The sequence below is a fragment of the Musa acuminata genome, chromosome BXJ3-6 (genome assembly GCF_036884655.1).
Source record: "Musa acuminata AAA Group cultivar baxijiao chromosome BXJ3-6, Cavendish_Baxijiao_AAA, whole genome shotgun sequence".
NCBI lineage: Eukaryota > Viridiplantae > Streptophyta > Magnoliopsida > Zingiberales > Musaceae > Musa > Musa acuminata.
The window spans coordinates 11522535-11538147 of NC_088354.1; the positions used below are offsets into that span (position 1 = coordinate 11522535).

The 15613-nt window shown below is 40.4% G+C and overlaps 2 protein-coding genes and 1 pseudogene across 9 annotated transcripts in view; all 3 read left to right on the forward strand.

Annotated features, from left to right (window-relative positions):
* The first annotated feature begins 1345 nt into the window (after positions 1-1345).
* On the forward strand, positions 1346-4661 carry LOC135641659 (cell number regulator 8-like). Its single transcript, XM_065157222.1, has 3 exons — positions 1346-1809; positions 3055-3257; positions 4175-4661. The coding sequence occupies exons 1-3, from the start codon at positions 1482-1484 to the stop codon at positions 4412-4414; spliced, it is 771 nt and encodes a 256-aa protein (XP_065013294.1). The 5' UTR covers positions 1346-1481; the 3' UTR covers positions 4415-4661.
* A 704-nt stretch (positions 4662-5365) lies between these two features.
* LOC103988428 (ribosomal protein S26 pseudogene) lies at positions 5366-10513 on the forward strand (annotated as a pseudogene). The gene is made up of 13 exons (XR_010497765.1): positions 5366-5413; positions 5522-5614; positions 5776-5895; positions 5999-6129; positions 6869-7282; positions 7383-7664; positions 7848-8007; positions 8115-8209; positions 8815-8932; positions 9015-9211; positions 9280-9469; positions 9558-9950; positions 10016-10513. The product of XR_010497765.1 is annotated as a ribosomal protein S26 pseudogene (transcript).
* Positions 10514-13310: 2797 nt separating this feature from the next.
* The window catches only part of LOC135640318 (uncharacterized), a 34850-nt gene continuing 32547 nt past the window's right edge, over positions 13311-15613 (forward strand). For all 7 annotated transcript variants that reach the window (XR_010497267.1, XR_010497268.1, XR_010497269.1 and 4 more), the window contains exons 1-2: positions 13311-13711; positions 15391-15550. Coding sequence is in view for 2 of the 7 variants with exons in the window: in XM_065154628.1 (XP_065010700.1) it covers positions 13497-13711; positions 15391-15550 (375 nt within the window). In the remaining 5 variants the exon portion in view is untranslated. The remainder of the gene's footprint in view (positions 13712-15390; positions 15551-15613) is intronic.

Genomic DNA, 15613 nt, shown 5'->3' on the forward strand with positions numbered 1-15613 from the left:
ATATCCTCCCTTGATAATACTAAACCAAGAGGTAACTGAAAAGTGACGATTCTTCTTCTTCTTTGTTGCATTCTTTGTCAAAGGTGGAGATGTTTACGACCTTCAGTATCTTCATCAAACATTATATATTAGGAGAAGATTGTATTTTTCTCTTCGTTTGACATGACGAGAGAAAAAAAGGAGATGATGTCATCGAGGTAACGTACATCTCTTTTTTTTATATTAATTTTTATATTTTTATATGATATATATATACATATACCATATAATATATATATATATATATAAGATGTATGTTGCCTCGACGACGTCATCTCCTTTTCTTCTCTTGTCATGTCAAACGAGGAGAAGAATACGGTCTTATCTCAGCAAAGAACGCGACGAAGAAGAAAATGAATCGTCACTTCTCCGTTACCTCCTAGTTTGAGATTATCAAGGGAGGATAATGCTAGATGAGGAAGCATCAAGCTTCTCTTGATTTTCTTTCTTCTTCGAGCGTCTTCTTTCTCTTCTCCCTCGGTACTTCTTTTTCTCACATTACAACCAAACTAATACCATCCAGTAACAAGCAACGATAGTCAAAATCGATCGTTACCCCTCAATACTGTCTTATATCATCCGATACAAGGTTTGATCAACGTTACCACTCAATACTAGCGATATCATTCGGTATTATAATCCTTACTTTCGATATTATCTATTATTTTTTTATTACCATTTTTTAATATTATCTATTGGTGTTTTTTTTTGTCATTTTTTTATTACAACTTTCTATGGAAAGTGACTTTAAAAAAAAATAGAAGTATTTTTAATTCATTAAATGATATACATGGTGTTGATATAATCAAATCGGATGTAACATTGAAACTGACTAATATTTATATTTATATCATGGAATGGCTGAACATCATTCTAAGACATTTTCTTCTGCTAATCATCTGCTTTTGATATGATAGTTATGTTTTGGTCATTGGAAATGTGCATTTGCAGAAGAAAATTTCCAATGACCAAAACATAACTATCATAAAATATTTCACAATGATTATGCCGTTATTAAAATGGATTATGATTATAAAATATTTCACAATTATTCTATTTTTCTTATTTATACTCCAATATGATCGTGAACATTACTTCATATGTTGGTTTAGGAAAGTAGCATTTGGAACCTTTCCACGACAATTGCAATCCTCGATGAACGATCAAGATATAGCATCAGACACCTTCTACGGTTGATGATTGCCTCGTCATTTGCAAGCCTTGATGGACACCAGTCCTTGATGAACGGTCAAGATGCGGCATCGGATACTTGCTACTGATGATGATGCCAACTCTTCTTGTGGTCTACCGCAGAAGTTTCTTCGTGTGAGACTCGGCCAGATTGCCATATTCCCAAATCCATTTTCCCTAGTCTCGTTCCTCTCGCTTCCGGGCGTATTTGATCTCTCTCTCTCTCTCTCTCTCTGCTCCACTTCGATCCCATGGCGAATTTGGAGGAGTCCAGCCCTCTCCTGAAGCACCCCGACGGCCGCGAGGAGGCCGCCCCCGAGTGTGCGGAAAAGGTACCGGCGCCGCCACCGGAAACGGCCCCCGAGCCGCATGAGAAGGTGCCCTTGGAGACCGGCCCCAAGCTCCAGGAGAAGCCGCCTCTGACCGCCGCGACGGTCCCAACCGGGTGGACGGCCGACGGGCTCCCCGTCGGATGCGGAAGCGTTGTCGGTGAGCCCGTCGGGCGCGCCCAGTGGAATTCCAGCCTTTTTGCTTGCCTCGGCCGCAACGATGAGTTCTGCAGCAGCGATCTGGAAGTCTGTATGTTCTGCAACCCCTCTTGTTTCGTGGCCTTTATGTATCTTCCATCGTTCGGTATATTTTGGCGTACATCGGGTCGATCTCTCTCTTTCACTTTGATTAAGATGGGGGTTTCGAATCTGATACATATATTGGTTGTTTTCTGGTGGTTTTTGGATAATACTTTTCATAGATCTATTAGATCGTTGTTGTTCAGAACCCTCCACGGCTGATAATGTTAAGGAGACCATCCTCAATTAATTTCACAACGGCGTGTCATTGTGAACACGTTTTCTTTTGGCCATATAGGTCATTGGTAGTGTCGAGTCAGCTAATTTTGCCGTAAACATGCATTTTTCTGTCTGAAAATGGGATCTATCTCTCAATAAATTCAGGATTGCTTCGTTTAAACCCTAAAAATTGAAAGAAAAAAAATTCTTCGAAATAATAACACTAGCCTCATATGCAGTTCACTTTGGACATGTTTTGTGTTTGTTATCAAGGGCTAAGCACAGTAGGTTTGCTGAAGCTTAAGTGTATGTCTTCGAACTCATGGCAATATGGACAAATTACAATCCTTCTTAGTGGTTGTGTGCATATTCTAGAACAAAATTTGCATGCAAATCACGGATGACATCTAAAGGGAAGGCAGAGCTTTTAGCACTCATTTATATCCATCATTATTTGAACGATTTTCAGGTTCAATTATCAAATTCATGAACTTAATTAAGGACCAGAAGTGCTTTGCAATCATACCGAAATTCTTGAAACATAAACATTCACATAGTCAGCTTTCACCTTGTAAAAATATATAGCGTGTGCTATCTAATAAATGTTCTCAGCAATGTTTGAGAGGGCATCTTTACAAAGTTTGCAAATAACAGCATTAGTGGAAAACCAAAGAGTGGAAAATGGAGGAACAACTGTATTTAAGTCTGGTGCTAACTTTTTTCCTATCCTTCTGTTATCTGTCTTTTATCTGTAAGTATTTGGGTCTTCTAAAGATGAAGTGTGTAATGGGAGTTCCTAGTTTTCTGTTTAGGCAAGGTATTTTCCTTTTATGCTTATGTCATTTCATTGATCAAAATTTTAAGCATCTATAACAGTGGGCAATGCCACTTTTTTTACTATATATGAAAAAAGTTGCCTTGAACAGGTAACTGTGCACTTGTCAGGTCGCTAACTATGTCATTTATCTGGTCTTGTATGCATCATTAAGCATCAATAGCTTGGTTATCTCATGTTGACTATGGTGGCAATGTTCAGGTCTGCTTGGTAGCTTTGCTCCATGTGTGTTGTATGGAAGTAATGCAGAGAGGCTTGGAGCAGTTCCTGGGTCTTTTGCCGATAACTGCTTGCCTTATATTGGTCTTTATGTGCTTGGGAATGCTGTTTTTGGTTGGAACTGCCTTGCACCATGGTTTTCACATCCTAGCCGGACAGCCATACGTCGCAAGTTCAATCTTGAAGTAATTTCTCTCCACTTTCAGGGGAATGTGTATTTGCATTCCCTTTTTTGTTTATTGATTTGCATAAAATAGCTATCATTGGACTTTAAATCATGAAGAAAAACTTGCAGTTAAAAGATCCCTTTAGCTTGTCATCAATATGGATCTTAGTCAGTTGTAAAATTTACATCCTTTCTCTAAGAGTTGAATGATGATGCTAGCTGATATTGCTCTGACAACTAACAACAACAACAAATTCATAAGTCACAACTATTTGGAATCGGCTACATGAATCTTTGTATACCATTAGTTGCACATGTGCATGAAATTAACATAATCGTGAACACAGCAGATCTTTTTTAGTAGCCTCATCTGGTGGTAATAATTAAAGGCCAACTCATAAAAATGCTCATCTCATGTAATGTAGCCTTCTACACTTCTCCTTCCTAGGTTGGCAAAAAATTGAATTTGCGGGTAGTGAGACCATAGTTTTTACCTTCAGTAAGATAGTTGTGTTTTCATCATTTAATTATGTTCCCTTTGGACTATATATCTTTTATGTTTGTTCAATCAGGAGAATGCAATTAACACTTCTTTCATTGCCCAAAAGTTTTTATAATTTTTTTTGTTCTCCACTATTTGTATTATTTGATTTAAGATGTATTGTCTCTAACATCAACTTTAAGATGAAAACAAATGACATCATTTGGTTTCAATGGCCTTCAAGATCCATGTGTCATTGTTGTATGTACTGAGATATATTCTATCTTTTTTTTTTCTTCCTATCAACTTTTAACATATGCATGTTTCCATTCTCATTACTCTGGTCTTGTTATGGTGGATATTCTGCTGAAGATGTCGCCTAAATTCTCTGATTTTCAATTTGAGAAAATGCTCCTAACTTACTGATGTTGCCTCTCCTTTGTTCTGATATATAGGGTAGCTTCGAGGCATTCTCCAGATCCTGTGGGTGCTGCCATGGAGTAGCTGAGGATGAACTGAGACGTGAGCAGTTGGAACAAGTATGTGACTTCGCCACGCATTACATGTGCCACACTTGCTCCCTCTGCCAGGAAGGTCGTGAGCTGCGTCGCAGGCTGCCCCACCCCGGACTCAATATGCGACCAGTCTTACTTATGATGCCTCCCATGGAACAAACCATGGGCCGTGGTGCTTGATGTGTCTGCTTCATTTCATCTTCTTCAAGCTAAACTGAAGTTATTGTAGACCAGGGTAGTGGATATATGCATGTGTATGAGTCTATACTTGTCTCCCTGCAGTTATGGCGTGTATGATAAGAGGTTCTAATATGAATCCATTACGGAATCCCTGCCAGTACCGTGTGTATGATAGATTCCCTGCCAGTACGGAATCTATACGACTGAAGTTGTGCAGTGTTAAGGCCCTTTGATCTTTCTTATTTCAGCATCTTGTCATGTCTGGGAGTGTAATACGAATCCATTGCTATTTATCTGGTTAGATTGCAGCTATAACCCATTTTAGCAGGGATAGAATGGATTGGTACCTAATCTCTCTTGGTAGGAATTGTCAAGTAAGCTGAACTGCTTGAAGTGTTTGGCTTTTGGACTGGTAAAGATAAGGCTTAGATTTGGACTGGATGGTAAAGCATGAGGTATAATTTGCCAAATGATAGAAGGTTACAAAAAGATGTGATTTTTATATGTTTGCTAGAAATAGTTTGTATTGGTAATTGGTATAAATGGCATGTTATATATCATCTTTATTTTTCATGTATTTTAATTAACTTGATCACAGCTAAATCAAAATAAGGCTTCCTTCGATTTTTGTTCTTTCTTTTACATTTAAAATAAATTTACCCAGTAAATATGCATCGATTTTGTTGAAATGTAATATATAAGTAATACCGTACATATGAAATATAAAATCGATTTTGGGTCAAACTAGATTGTATATAATCGAGTTAATATGGTTGTACATATATATTATATATCGTGAAACTAAATGAAATAAAAATAAATCGCTGCGTATATTTCATCGTTAGCATGGAGATTTGCGAGCTCCCTTTCGTCTGATCTAAGATGGACGGTCGATGATGCAACAGAGCGGCTATATATTATTTTTGCTCCGGTTGCTCGGCGAATCGGCTACGTACTTCGGAGTTTAGACTACAAGAAGTCGATACCGCGGCGAAGATGGTGAGCATTCGAAACCCTAGATTCTTTCCCTTACCTTTCTTCTTTTTCTGTCTTCGATGTTTCTTCGCTTTCTGAGATCTGATCTCGATTAACTCATTTGCTGTGCAGACTTTCAAGCGAAGGAACGGCGGTCGCAACAAGCATGGCCGCGGTCGCGTTAACTTCGTCCGCTGCTCCAACTGCGGAAAGTGCTGCCCCAAGGTTTCATCTTTTTCTTCCTTAACCTTCTTGCCTTCAGCGATTAATTCTTTTCGATTTTGGCGGATTTCTTGAGAATCTGACCTCGAAATCCTGATAGCGGGATCACATTTCTTGGTTTCCGTCTGTTTCGTGATTCACCTATCATGAATGTATGTGATTAGTAACGCAACTCGCGGCTGTTAATTTCTTCCGGAAGGACAAGGCGATTAAGAGGTTCCTCGTGAGGAACATAGTGGAGCAGGCTGCCGTCAGGAATGTTCAGGAGGCTTGTGCTTATGAGGGTAATCGCTCACTTTTCTTGCTTATAATCCTAATCAGAATACTGTTCCCTCCTCTTTGGTGCAACATATATTTTTTTTTACCTTAATTCGTTACATATCTTAGGGTACCTTCGTCCAAAATTATATATCAAGATGCAGTACTGTGTCTCTTGTGCAATCCACTCGAAGGTTGTTCGGGTGAGGTCTCGCACGGACAGGAGGAACCGTGAGCCGCCGCAGCGTTTTAGACGCCGGGTACTATTTCTCTGATGATTTTTTTGCATTCATCTATTCTATCATAGTTTTATTTACCGATATGTCTGTAGTAGCATTATTTTCTATCAACAGGCTGTTTTTTACTTTCTCAAAATCAAAATTTGCATATGGTTAATATCTGTATCGATGGTGTTTGTATGCAAAAAATCCAAGTTAGGGGATAAAGAACTGATAATGTTGTGTAGTTTTGAAGTCAATTAGCTTTCTTTAGATATTATATGGATTGCTAATCATATAGTGCTTAATGTGTAACCCATGTAAATGATTCCTTTCTCAAAACCAATTCACAGATGTAAATCCATCTGTATTTTAGCGAGTAAATTTTACAGATGCAAATGCAAAGCTTTATTTTCTTCCATGACTCTCCTATGTAGTATATGTTAACTTCCTTCAATGGATACGTTCTAGTTGGATTCATATTTCTTAGGTCAATGACTGGTTTGACTTGGGCACATTCTTTTTTATGCTTTAACTTTTTAGTTTATTTAGGGATAGTAAGAATTCATTTGGGTGCGCAGAGTTTGTTGACCCTATTAATGCCAAGTGTAATTCATGATTAAAAGGTGTTCATCATACTAGTATATTTTGCAATCTTTCAGACATGTATATAGAATTTGCACGGCTAACATATGTGGAATTTATATATGAAATTGTCTATAGTAACCTAAGCTTGATCATGTTAAGAACCATGGTTAAAGGCATGTTCTGTCTTTAGCAGTGATCCAATGGTGTATCAGGTCATGGCAATTATCATTGGAGTGGATGCAGGGGCCGCATATATGTGAATTACCTGATTCTGTAGGGAAAGGTCTTTCATGAATGTTGCAAGTTCATGGTTCGATGCGAAAACTATCCAGGACCGTAAATGTCATGGTATCGCGGTACCGTACAACCCACAGCTCGAAGTCTCCAACATCAACAATTACCCCCGTCAACATGACAATGAATGGCTGAATTCGAAAGTAGTTTGAAGGTCTTAAGCTTTTAGCAGAAAGTTTGTATCAGTGCGTGTGATGATGAGCATGAACATTTGATGCTGCTGCTAACTGGATTAAAAATACTGGTTAGCAGTTTCTGTTGACTAATTATGTGCGTATGTTCATCGGACATTATCTTCAGAAAATGTTTGGAGGTAATTATTTTGAATGTAATAGACATTATTATGAAAAGTAATCATGTTAATCATGCAGTAGGTTTTTCAGTGATCTCTCTTATATGGCTTTTGTCGTTAGGTGGTGTTACTGAACAAATATGTCGCGGTTGGTGAGTTAGCACGGCTAGATCCACGAGTCGATATCGGGAGCCTACTGCGAAGTGATCTGGATGAAGAGGTGGCCGGGCCCTCGGGAGGGAGTGTCGGTTGGCGTTGGTCGGGATCAGGGCTGATTAACAACTCCACACTGCCGGGCGGCTGGCGCTCCCGTGTCGAGTCCCTCGCCGTCAACAAGGGGTCGTCCTCCTGCAAAAATGGTCTTCACCGGGTGGTTCATGGCTGTGGCCCATCCAACGAGCAAGTTAGTAACAAAAGAGATTGCTTTTCTTTTTTCCTTTTATTTTTTGTGCCTCTCCTTTTTGGTCGATCGGCTAGGGGTTTTATACTATGACACGAGGGTTGATGGTGCATCGATTCGATGTTGTTGCTGACCCTCGAGGGATGGGACGACCCTTCTGACTGGCCGTCATTCTGGGACGTGCAGAGCGGCGTCAAACGGCACCGTCTCGAGCTCCCAAGATGGGATGTGTGACATATCTTCTTTGTATGAGCTTCCGGGACGGGACGTGTGGCATAGGGCTCTGACTTGACGTGTGGTGTCAGCTGTGACGTGTCCAGATCACCAAAATATATCATATCATGTGGTATTTTATTTTTTCCATTAAGCAGTAAAAACATGTGTATCTTTCCCAAATATTTTATTGTATGAATGTTGAATGCCTAACTTTTCCCATTGTTTCCTGTAATGCAGGATGATCTTGCAAGACCTGGTCAAGGTCCTCGTCCAGTTGCGGCTGGAAATCCTGCTGCTCGTCCATGATGCCGAGGTTTTCTGTGGACTATATTGTGAGTAAAATAAAGAAAATTATCCATTTATTATCATATTTCTTGGTTTCTGTTTCATGTTCCTACAACTCTGTTCGTCGATGATGTTTTTTCATTATCGAAAGATCCATATTTCCGCATTCTCGCATCTTAACCATCGATCTACCTTATGACGGGTGGGGGGATTACATGGCCGAATGGGAGTGGTGACGTGATGCGATACCGCCAACTCCTCCTCCGCCGCCCCCCCCCCCCCCCCCCCCCCCCCCGCCCGCCTCTTCCGGATTTCCAAACCCATGTCGGAACCCCAAAGCAAGGAGCGACCTTTCATCCCCCTCTCTCTCTCCTCTCACCCAGAGAAAGAACGTGCGGGCCTCGTTTGACCGTGCGCCGAAACCACTTGCAATCCTTCTTCTTGGCCTACCCCGTCGTATATTCGCGGAATGTAAGTTTCTCTGATCTGGAAACCATGTCCAAACATCTTCCCAGATTCTGACTCTTTCTGATCCCCTCCTCTCTTTCTCTCAGTACAATCATTATCACAATTTACATCCAAAATGTGGTAAAAGGATCGGTCGAGAGGTCTCCGTAGAAGGATGAGTTGTTTCTCTTGTTTCTCATCCCAGGAGAGGAGGGCGTCGAGGAAGTTCGACGCCAAAAATGGCCCGCCACCGGCGGCACCTTCACCTGCCCCTCCCCGTAAAGTGGCTTCTGACACGAGCACCGAGTTGAGCGGAACGCCAGGTGAGCCATCTCATTTACTCTAACAACACCGGATGCGATGTCAACTGTCTTCCATCATTGCATACGTACCCGTTCTGTGCAGCAAATGGCACGCCCAAGTCACAGACCACTGCGCCCGAGGCATCCACCTTTAAGGAGGCCAGCAACGATAACATCGCAGCTCAAACGTTCACTTTCCGCGAGCTCTCGTCGGCTACCAAAAATTTCCGCCCTGAGAGTCTTCTCGGCGAAGGCGGGTTCGGAAGAGTTCACAAAGGGCGCCTCGACAAACCCGGTCAGGTAATCTCTACTGATTCTTATTGTTTAGCGGTCGAGGACGAAATCATACAAATCGTCTATGACGACAGGTTGTGGCTGTGAAGCAACTGGACAGAAGTGGCCTCGAGGGCAACAAAGAATTCCTCGTTGAGGTTCTAATGCTCAGTCTCCTCCACCATCAGAACCTGGTCAGCCTGATTGGATACTGCGCGGACGGAGATCAGAGGATGTTGGTATACGAGTACATGCCTCTTGGCTCCTTAGAAGATCATTTGCTCGGTGAGTCGCATGCATCCTTTTGCTTGTCTTGCCTTTTCCCCTTTCTCATCACCGCTGTGCGCGCGGGCGCGCTGCATTACCCTCGCAGAGATCAGTCCGGATCAAGAACCACTCACTTGGTACACCAGGATGAAGATAGCTTTGGGTGCCGCGAAAGGCTTGGAGTACCTGCACCAGAAAGCCAACCCCCCCCGTCATCTTCCGCGATCTCAAGTCATCCAACATCTTGCTCGACGAGGACTATGACGCGAAGCTCTCCGACTTCGGGCTCGCCAAGCTTGGCCCTGTGGGAGACGAGCTACATGTCTCCTCCAGGGTCATGGACACGTACGGCTACTGCGCGCCGGAGTACGCCAGAACCGGTCAGCTCACCCTGAAGTCCGATGTGTACAGTTACGGGGTCGTCTTGCTGGAGCTGATAACAGGGAGGCGAGCCATCGACACCACCAGACCGACGGACGAACAGAATCTGGTCACCTGGGTATCATCCATGCCATTCTTCCGATGATCTTTGACGTGGCTCTTGATTCGTTCCGGTTTCTGTAGGCACAACCGAAGTTCAGGGATCAGATGAGGTACCGCGAGCTGGTCGATCCGCTTCTTCGGGGGGAGTACGCCGAGAGAGGGCTGAATCAGGCTGTCGCCGTGGCGGCTATGTGCCTGCAGGAGGAGGCTGAGGTGCGCCCGTTCATGACCGACGTGGTTGCGGCCTTTAGTCATCTTACGGCAGCATCGACCGATAGCGAAGGGAGCATCGAGAGAAGGGTGGCCGGCGAGGGGAAGCGAGATGAGAAGATGGATGGGGATCGGCAGCGTGCTGTTGCAGAGGCCATGGATTGGGGTTCCGAGTTCAAGGCACGGCCAGAAGAAGTCGATTCTTAGCTTTCACTGTAGCAATCGTGTGCATACGTTCATGATTGGCATCTGTCGCTGCACCATATGCATGCGTTGGGTGACACGATGCATTCACGGCTTTTAAGCATCGAAGTGTGGGTGATAGATGTAAGAATCAGTTGGCGCTCTCCTAACTCTTGTCGATGACCATCGGTGTGTATATGTATATATATATATATATATATATATATATATATATATATATATATATATATATATATATATATATATATATATATATATATATATATATATATATATATATTCATCAAGAAAACTCATGTTCATGATGCCAAATGTTAGTCTCAGAATTGATCATCAATCCGAATTATATGAGACAATCTGACTCTATATCGATCTAAAATCTCAGAAACCATCTGAATCTCTATAAGCGAGGGAGAATTGACGACTTGAATCCTTAGGGACGAGTTACATCACCACGTCTACATATGCAGAAAAAGACTGTTGTCAAGTTTTTCCGAACAAGATTTCTTTAGATCATAAATTAGCCAACGCATGAGTAATCATAATACCAAAACATTGAATAGTTGATAGGGAAAGCATGCACTGCTAACTTGTCAGCTGCCACTTGGAACATGGAAGGGCTTGTTCGCTCCTTCAAGTGATCGTCGATCGGAACATGAATCTCGAGAAAATCATATGAGTTGACCATCGATACATGGTGACCAAACCCATCCTCTCGGCTTCCCCCTCGATCACGTCATCGACCGCCAACGACTCCTCACTCTCGATTATGATTTCAAAAGGTCTCATACTCTTAATCATATAAAGCATTAATCCTAGACAGTGTGGTCAAGCTTCCCTCTCTAGGCACCTGACGCTAAGCATCATCCCTTGTCCATTTTAAGCATACCCCTAGTCGTCCTTCCCCGACACAATCGACGGGAAGACATGTTCACTAACCGCTATATATGAACCCCTACCAATATAAGAGGCTCGAGGGAGGACGAGCAGTTAGCCACCCTCCATCGACGAACCAGGTATAAAAAGCTAGCTCCCAAAATCAAACGAGGTAAGTAGGATCATCATAAACTTTTCTGAGCTCCACTAAACTCTCTCCACATACTCTACTAACTTAAGCATCAAAGGGTTGAATTGAGATACTTTTCAACACTGACCATTTATGCAATATCCCGACACATCTAAGAAGTACCTCGAGGTGACATAAAGCGTTTTTAGACAAAACCAAGGTGCTTCTTGGGACGACCCCGAGCTTTATTCAACAGGTTAACTGCACCTTGGGACAACCATAAGTCAATCATCGTAAACCTTCAATGTCTCAGAAGTCACTTGTCATCCTAGCCTCCCGCTTAAATCGCACCTAGGTGATCCGAGTGGGCTTTTCGTATGGTCCATATTTTCAGGACAAAATTAAACCATGTTGACTTTATAATTTACGACACCCAGGCAACAACAATATTAAATATATAGTAGTTGAGAAATCATGAAAATAAAAATATTCATGAGTAATCATAATATTAAATTATATTTTAAACAGAGAATAGAAAAGAATCACACGTAAGTGATCCTAGTATAGTCGGAGCAGTCATGTATCTAACCACATATAGAAATATTAATCAAATAAAAAATTATTTAGACAATACTTTTGCTTGGATTTGCATTGACAATTGAGAATCTTTTATATTTGAATTTGTGTTGACATAGTAGACCATGGATTTTTATATTTTCTACTATTGCGACATCTACGCGGTTATGGAAATATATAAAAAATAGATTAACAATATTTTTATTATAAAAAATATGATTATATTTATTATTACTATGCACTTGGTTGTGGCTAAATACATGTCATTACTGTTGTAAATCCAAACCATTAAGCAAAAACAAAAAAAAACTTACTGCCAAAAAATCAAGCATTAATATCTCAAAAAGTGATAGAATATATAAATAAAAGACTTCCTTTTTCGATATAATATTCGAACAAATAAAAAAATGAAAAGAAGGAAAATAGTTTAATTTGCCAAACAACATCAAACGTGAAGTTTTCCGATATTTTTCTTCCACAAAAGTCTTCACGAGACCATATACGAAATATTCGGTGTTTGTTTGATGGAGAAGACAAATTTTTTTGAAGATATCATGGCTAAATATTCATATAAAAATGTAATTTTTTTGGGGCTTTCCATCTCAACATCTGAGAGAAAAATTACATATCATGTTGTTTTAATTATTTTCAATAGTTTTTACCACCAAGTACAAGAAAAATGCAATTGTATTTGTTCTTCGTCGAAGCCACCAATCGTTGTTTGTTCTTTTACCTTTTCTTCTTACATTTAAACTCCCACCTATAAAACATGAAATTTTCTTTTCTTTAACTCTTTAGTTTTCTTTTATTTTCCTTCTTTCTTATATATATATATATATATATATATATATATAATTAAAAAATATAAATAGTGAAGGTGAGATTTGATCCCATAATATCTTACTATTAATGGCTAAAGCCTTTTACCAACCAAGCTAATTAAAAAATTAATATCATATATGTTATTATATTAAAAATAACATCTATATATATATATATAATATGAATTCATATAATATATGTTATTTGGTGCATTATGAAGTATAATGTAATTTAAGATATTTATATACAAAATTGAAATATAAGATTTTTATTTGTCAATTCAAAGACAAAAATAGCACTTTTGACTTCAAAATCGCTAACATTTCTTATAATAGTCAATGATCATTAAAGATCCAATTTCGTACAGAATTAATGAAAAAAAATAAAACTGAGACTAAATTATGAGTAATTATTTTTTTGTATATTTATTTTGTCATTTTTTTAATGGAGTTTTGCCGATAGGATTGACAAACCCTAACGTCCTCCCCAACTAACGAAACTATCACCTTATCGTGGTCCGGCGGAGCACCATAAAACCGCCCCTTCTTACCCGACGGAGGCCAACTCTGTCTTCCTATAACGCTGCCGAGACCCTTGTTCTCTCCTCCTCCGTTCCGCGCTCCGGTCAAATCCATTTGACGCTCGCCGGAGTGGCATTCCGCTGCACTCTCGCCATTCTCTCCTGTCTCGACGCGCGAGGCCTATCCACCAACCGAAGAAGCCTAGGGTTTCGATCCGGCGCCGATGGCGGCGATGACGGCGGCGGGTTGGGGCGAGCGGGCGGTCGGGCTTCTCGAGTCGGCAAGAACGGCCGGCGAGGTGCCTTCGAAGCTGAAGCAGCTGCGGCAGTTGAAGGCGGTCCTCTTGCACCGCGACCCACCCCTATTGCCCGAGTTCGTGACGCGCCTCACCGAGCTCCAGAGTGAGCGGGCCAGCCCCATTCGAAAGTTCCTCGCCGAGTAAGCCCCCTTTCTGTTTTGCTTTCTTGCTGCTTTCTTGGTTTTCTTCTTCGTTTCTTTCGGCTCCCTGTTCGTGTTCGTGCTTTTCGAAATTCGGTGATGCGTGAGTGATGGAGGGGCGACCTTTGCCTCCATCCGTTGGTTAGAGTAGAGAAAGAAAGAGAAGAGGAAGATCTTTTCCTTCCAAGAAAATGTGTTTCTGGTCACAAGGCGTCTCTTTTTGTATTCGGTAGCACGCGAATTTACAGCCGAGCCAAATAGATTCTTAGTTGATTGGTTGCAATAGAAAATGAATGAAAAGAGGAAGTCATTTTTCTTCCAAGAAAAATGGCTGATTTGATTCTTGGTTGACTGAATTTACGTGAATTTATCTTTTTCTATTTGGTGATATGGGAATTTACAGAAGGACTGAATTGATTCTTGGTTGACATGACATAACTTGCGGAAAGACACGCGGGGAACTGGTATGAACCTGGATCATCAGCAAGAGGGAAGGAAATGATATAGGTTTGAGAATCTAAAGCTGCAGAAATATTCTGTAACAGTCTATTTCATGAAACTAGCAGTCCATTAGATGAGACGTTGGCATCCAAGAGTCAATTATCCTATTATAAGGGAAAAATAGGACAGCTCCGGTGACATGACATAACTTGCCTAACTACGACCGACTGGTCCTATTAGAATGGGAAACAGATAATTTTAAATTGGTTGATGAAGGCATTTGTTGGTAGTTTTCAGTGATTCATGTAACTAGTAAGGGCTTTACAGTAACTACATTCCTTTAGGATGAATCTTTTCTTCTCAAAAAGTTAAACCTTCTTCTATCTGTTTGCTCACTCGATTTCAGGTTACTGTACATTCCTCATCACTCTAAAACATCAGGTCTTAACTTTAGCCATGTTATCCATTTATATAGATACATTTTGATTATATATGCTTGTTAATTTTTCTGTATGCCCCAAAATTAATTATATTCAGACATATTTTTTAGAACATTTTTTTTATCATTGCCTCTGTGCTACTGCTATCATTTAATAAGGACTTATTATTGACTACAAATATATTATAGTCTGATGCTGAAGTGATAATCCGATAGCGACAGCTGATAAGAATTGATGAATACAATTACAGAGTGATAAGATCATATGGAAAGATACAAGGGCCCACGGTGAAACATTCTCTTTGCATCCATATCATGGATATTTGTCAAGATGTTCCAACTCAACTGTTGCTTCAAATTCATGAACAAGCTGGGAAGAATAATTTGTATTGCTTTTCTTTTTCTTTCACTTGTGCATCTCTTTTATAATGTATATGGGTCCTTCTAGGGTCCTATTAATTAAAGGTTGGAACTAGAAGATTGGTTTCCATGCTTCCATTGATGTTGTGTTAAATGTGCTTGAAATTAGCTCTATTGGTTTTATAACAGGAAACTAATTCTTGTAGACACCCATTCATAGACTAAATGGCTTTAAAGTGCATCATAAACACGGTTCAAGTGTTTGTGAAAGTTTGATAGTAGCTTTACCCGATCTAATACAGGTCAGCCCTAATTAAAACATGGGACGAATCCTTTACATCTCAATATTTTGTTATGCCCTTTGCCCTAACTTAATTCTTGCACTTAGTATTTTTTAAGGTTTATAATGGAACTTTCTTCATGCTTCTAATTAACGTAGGATGATTGGTGACATTGGATCCAAGCATATAGAATTGCTGCCGGAGATGGTTCCTTGTCTAATAGCCTTTTTAAAGGATGAAACTCCGGCTGTCGCTCGTCAAGCAATTACAACGGGGACCTCTCTGTTTGGATATGTGTTAGAAAAGCTTGTAATTCAGGTTAGTTTGATGCATTTAACTTAAATTTACAGATGGATGAGTTCTCTTTAAGTTGTCAATGGC

Coding starts and splice junctions, on each gene's coding strand:
- LOC135641659 (XM_065157222.1), top strand. CDS start 1,482: ATGGCGAATTTGGAGGAGTCCAGCCCTCTCCTGAAGCACCCCGACGGC. Junction 1,810..3,054: donor CAGCAGCGATCTGGAAGTCT/GTATGTTCTGCA, acceptor GGCAATGTTCAG/GTCTGCTTGGTAGCTTTGCT. Junction 3,258..4,174: donor GTCGCAAGTTCAATCTTGAA/GTAATTTCTCTC, acceptor TCTGATATATAG/GGTAGCTTCGAGGCATTCTC.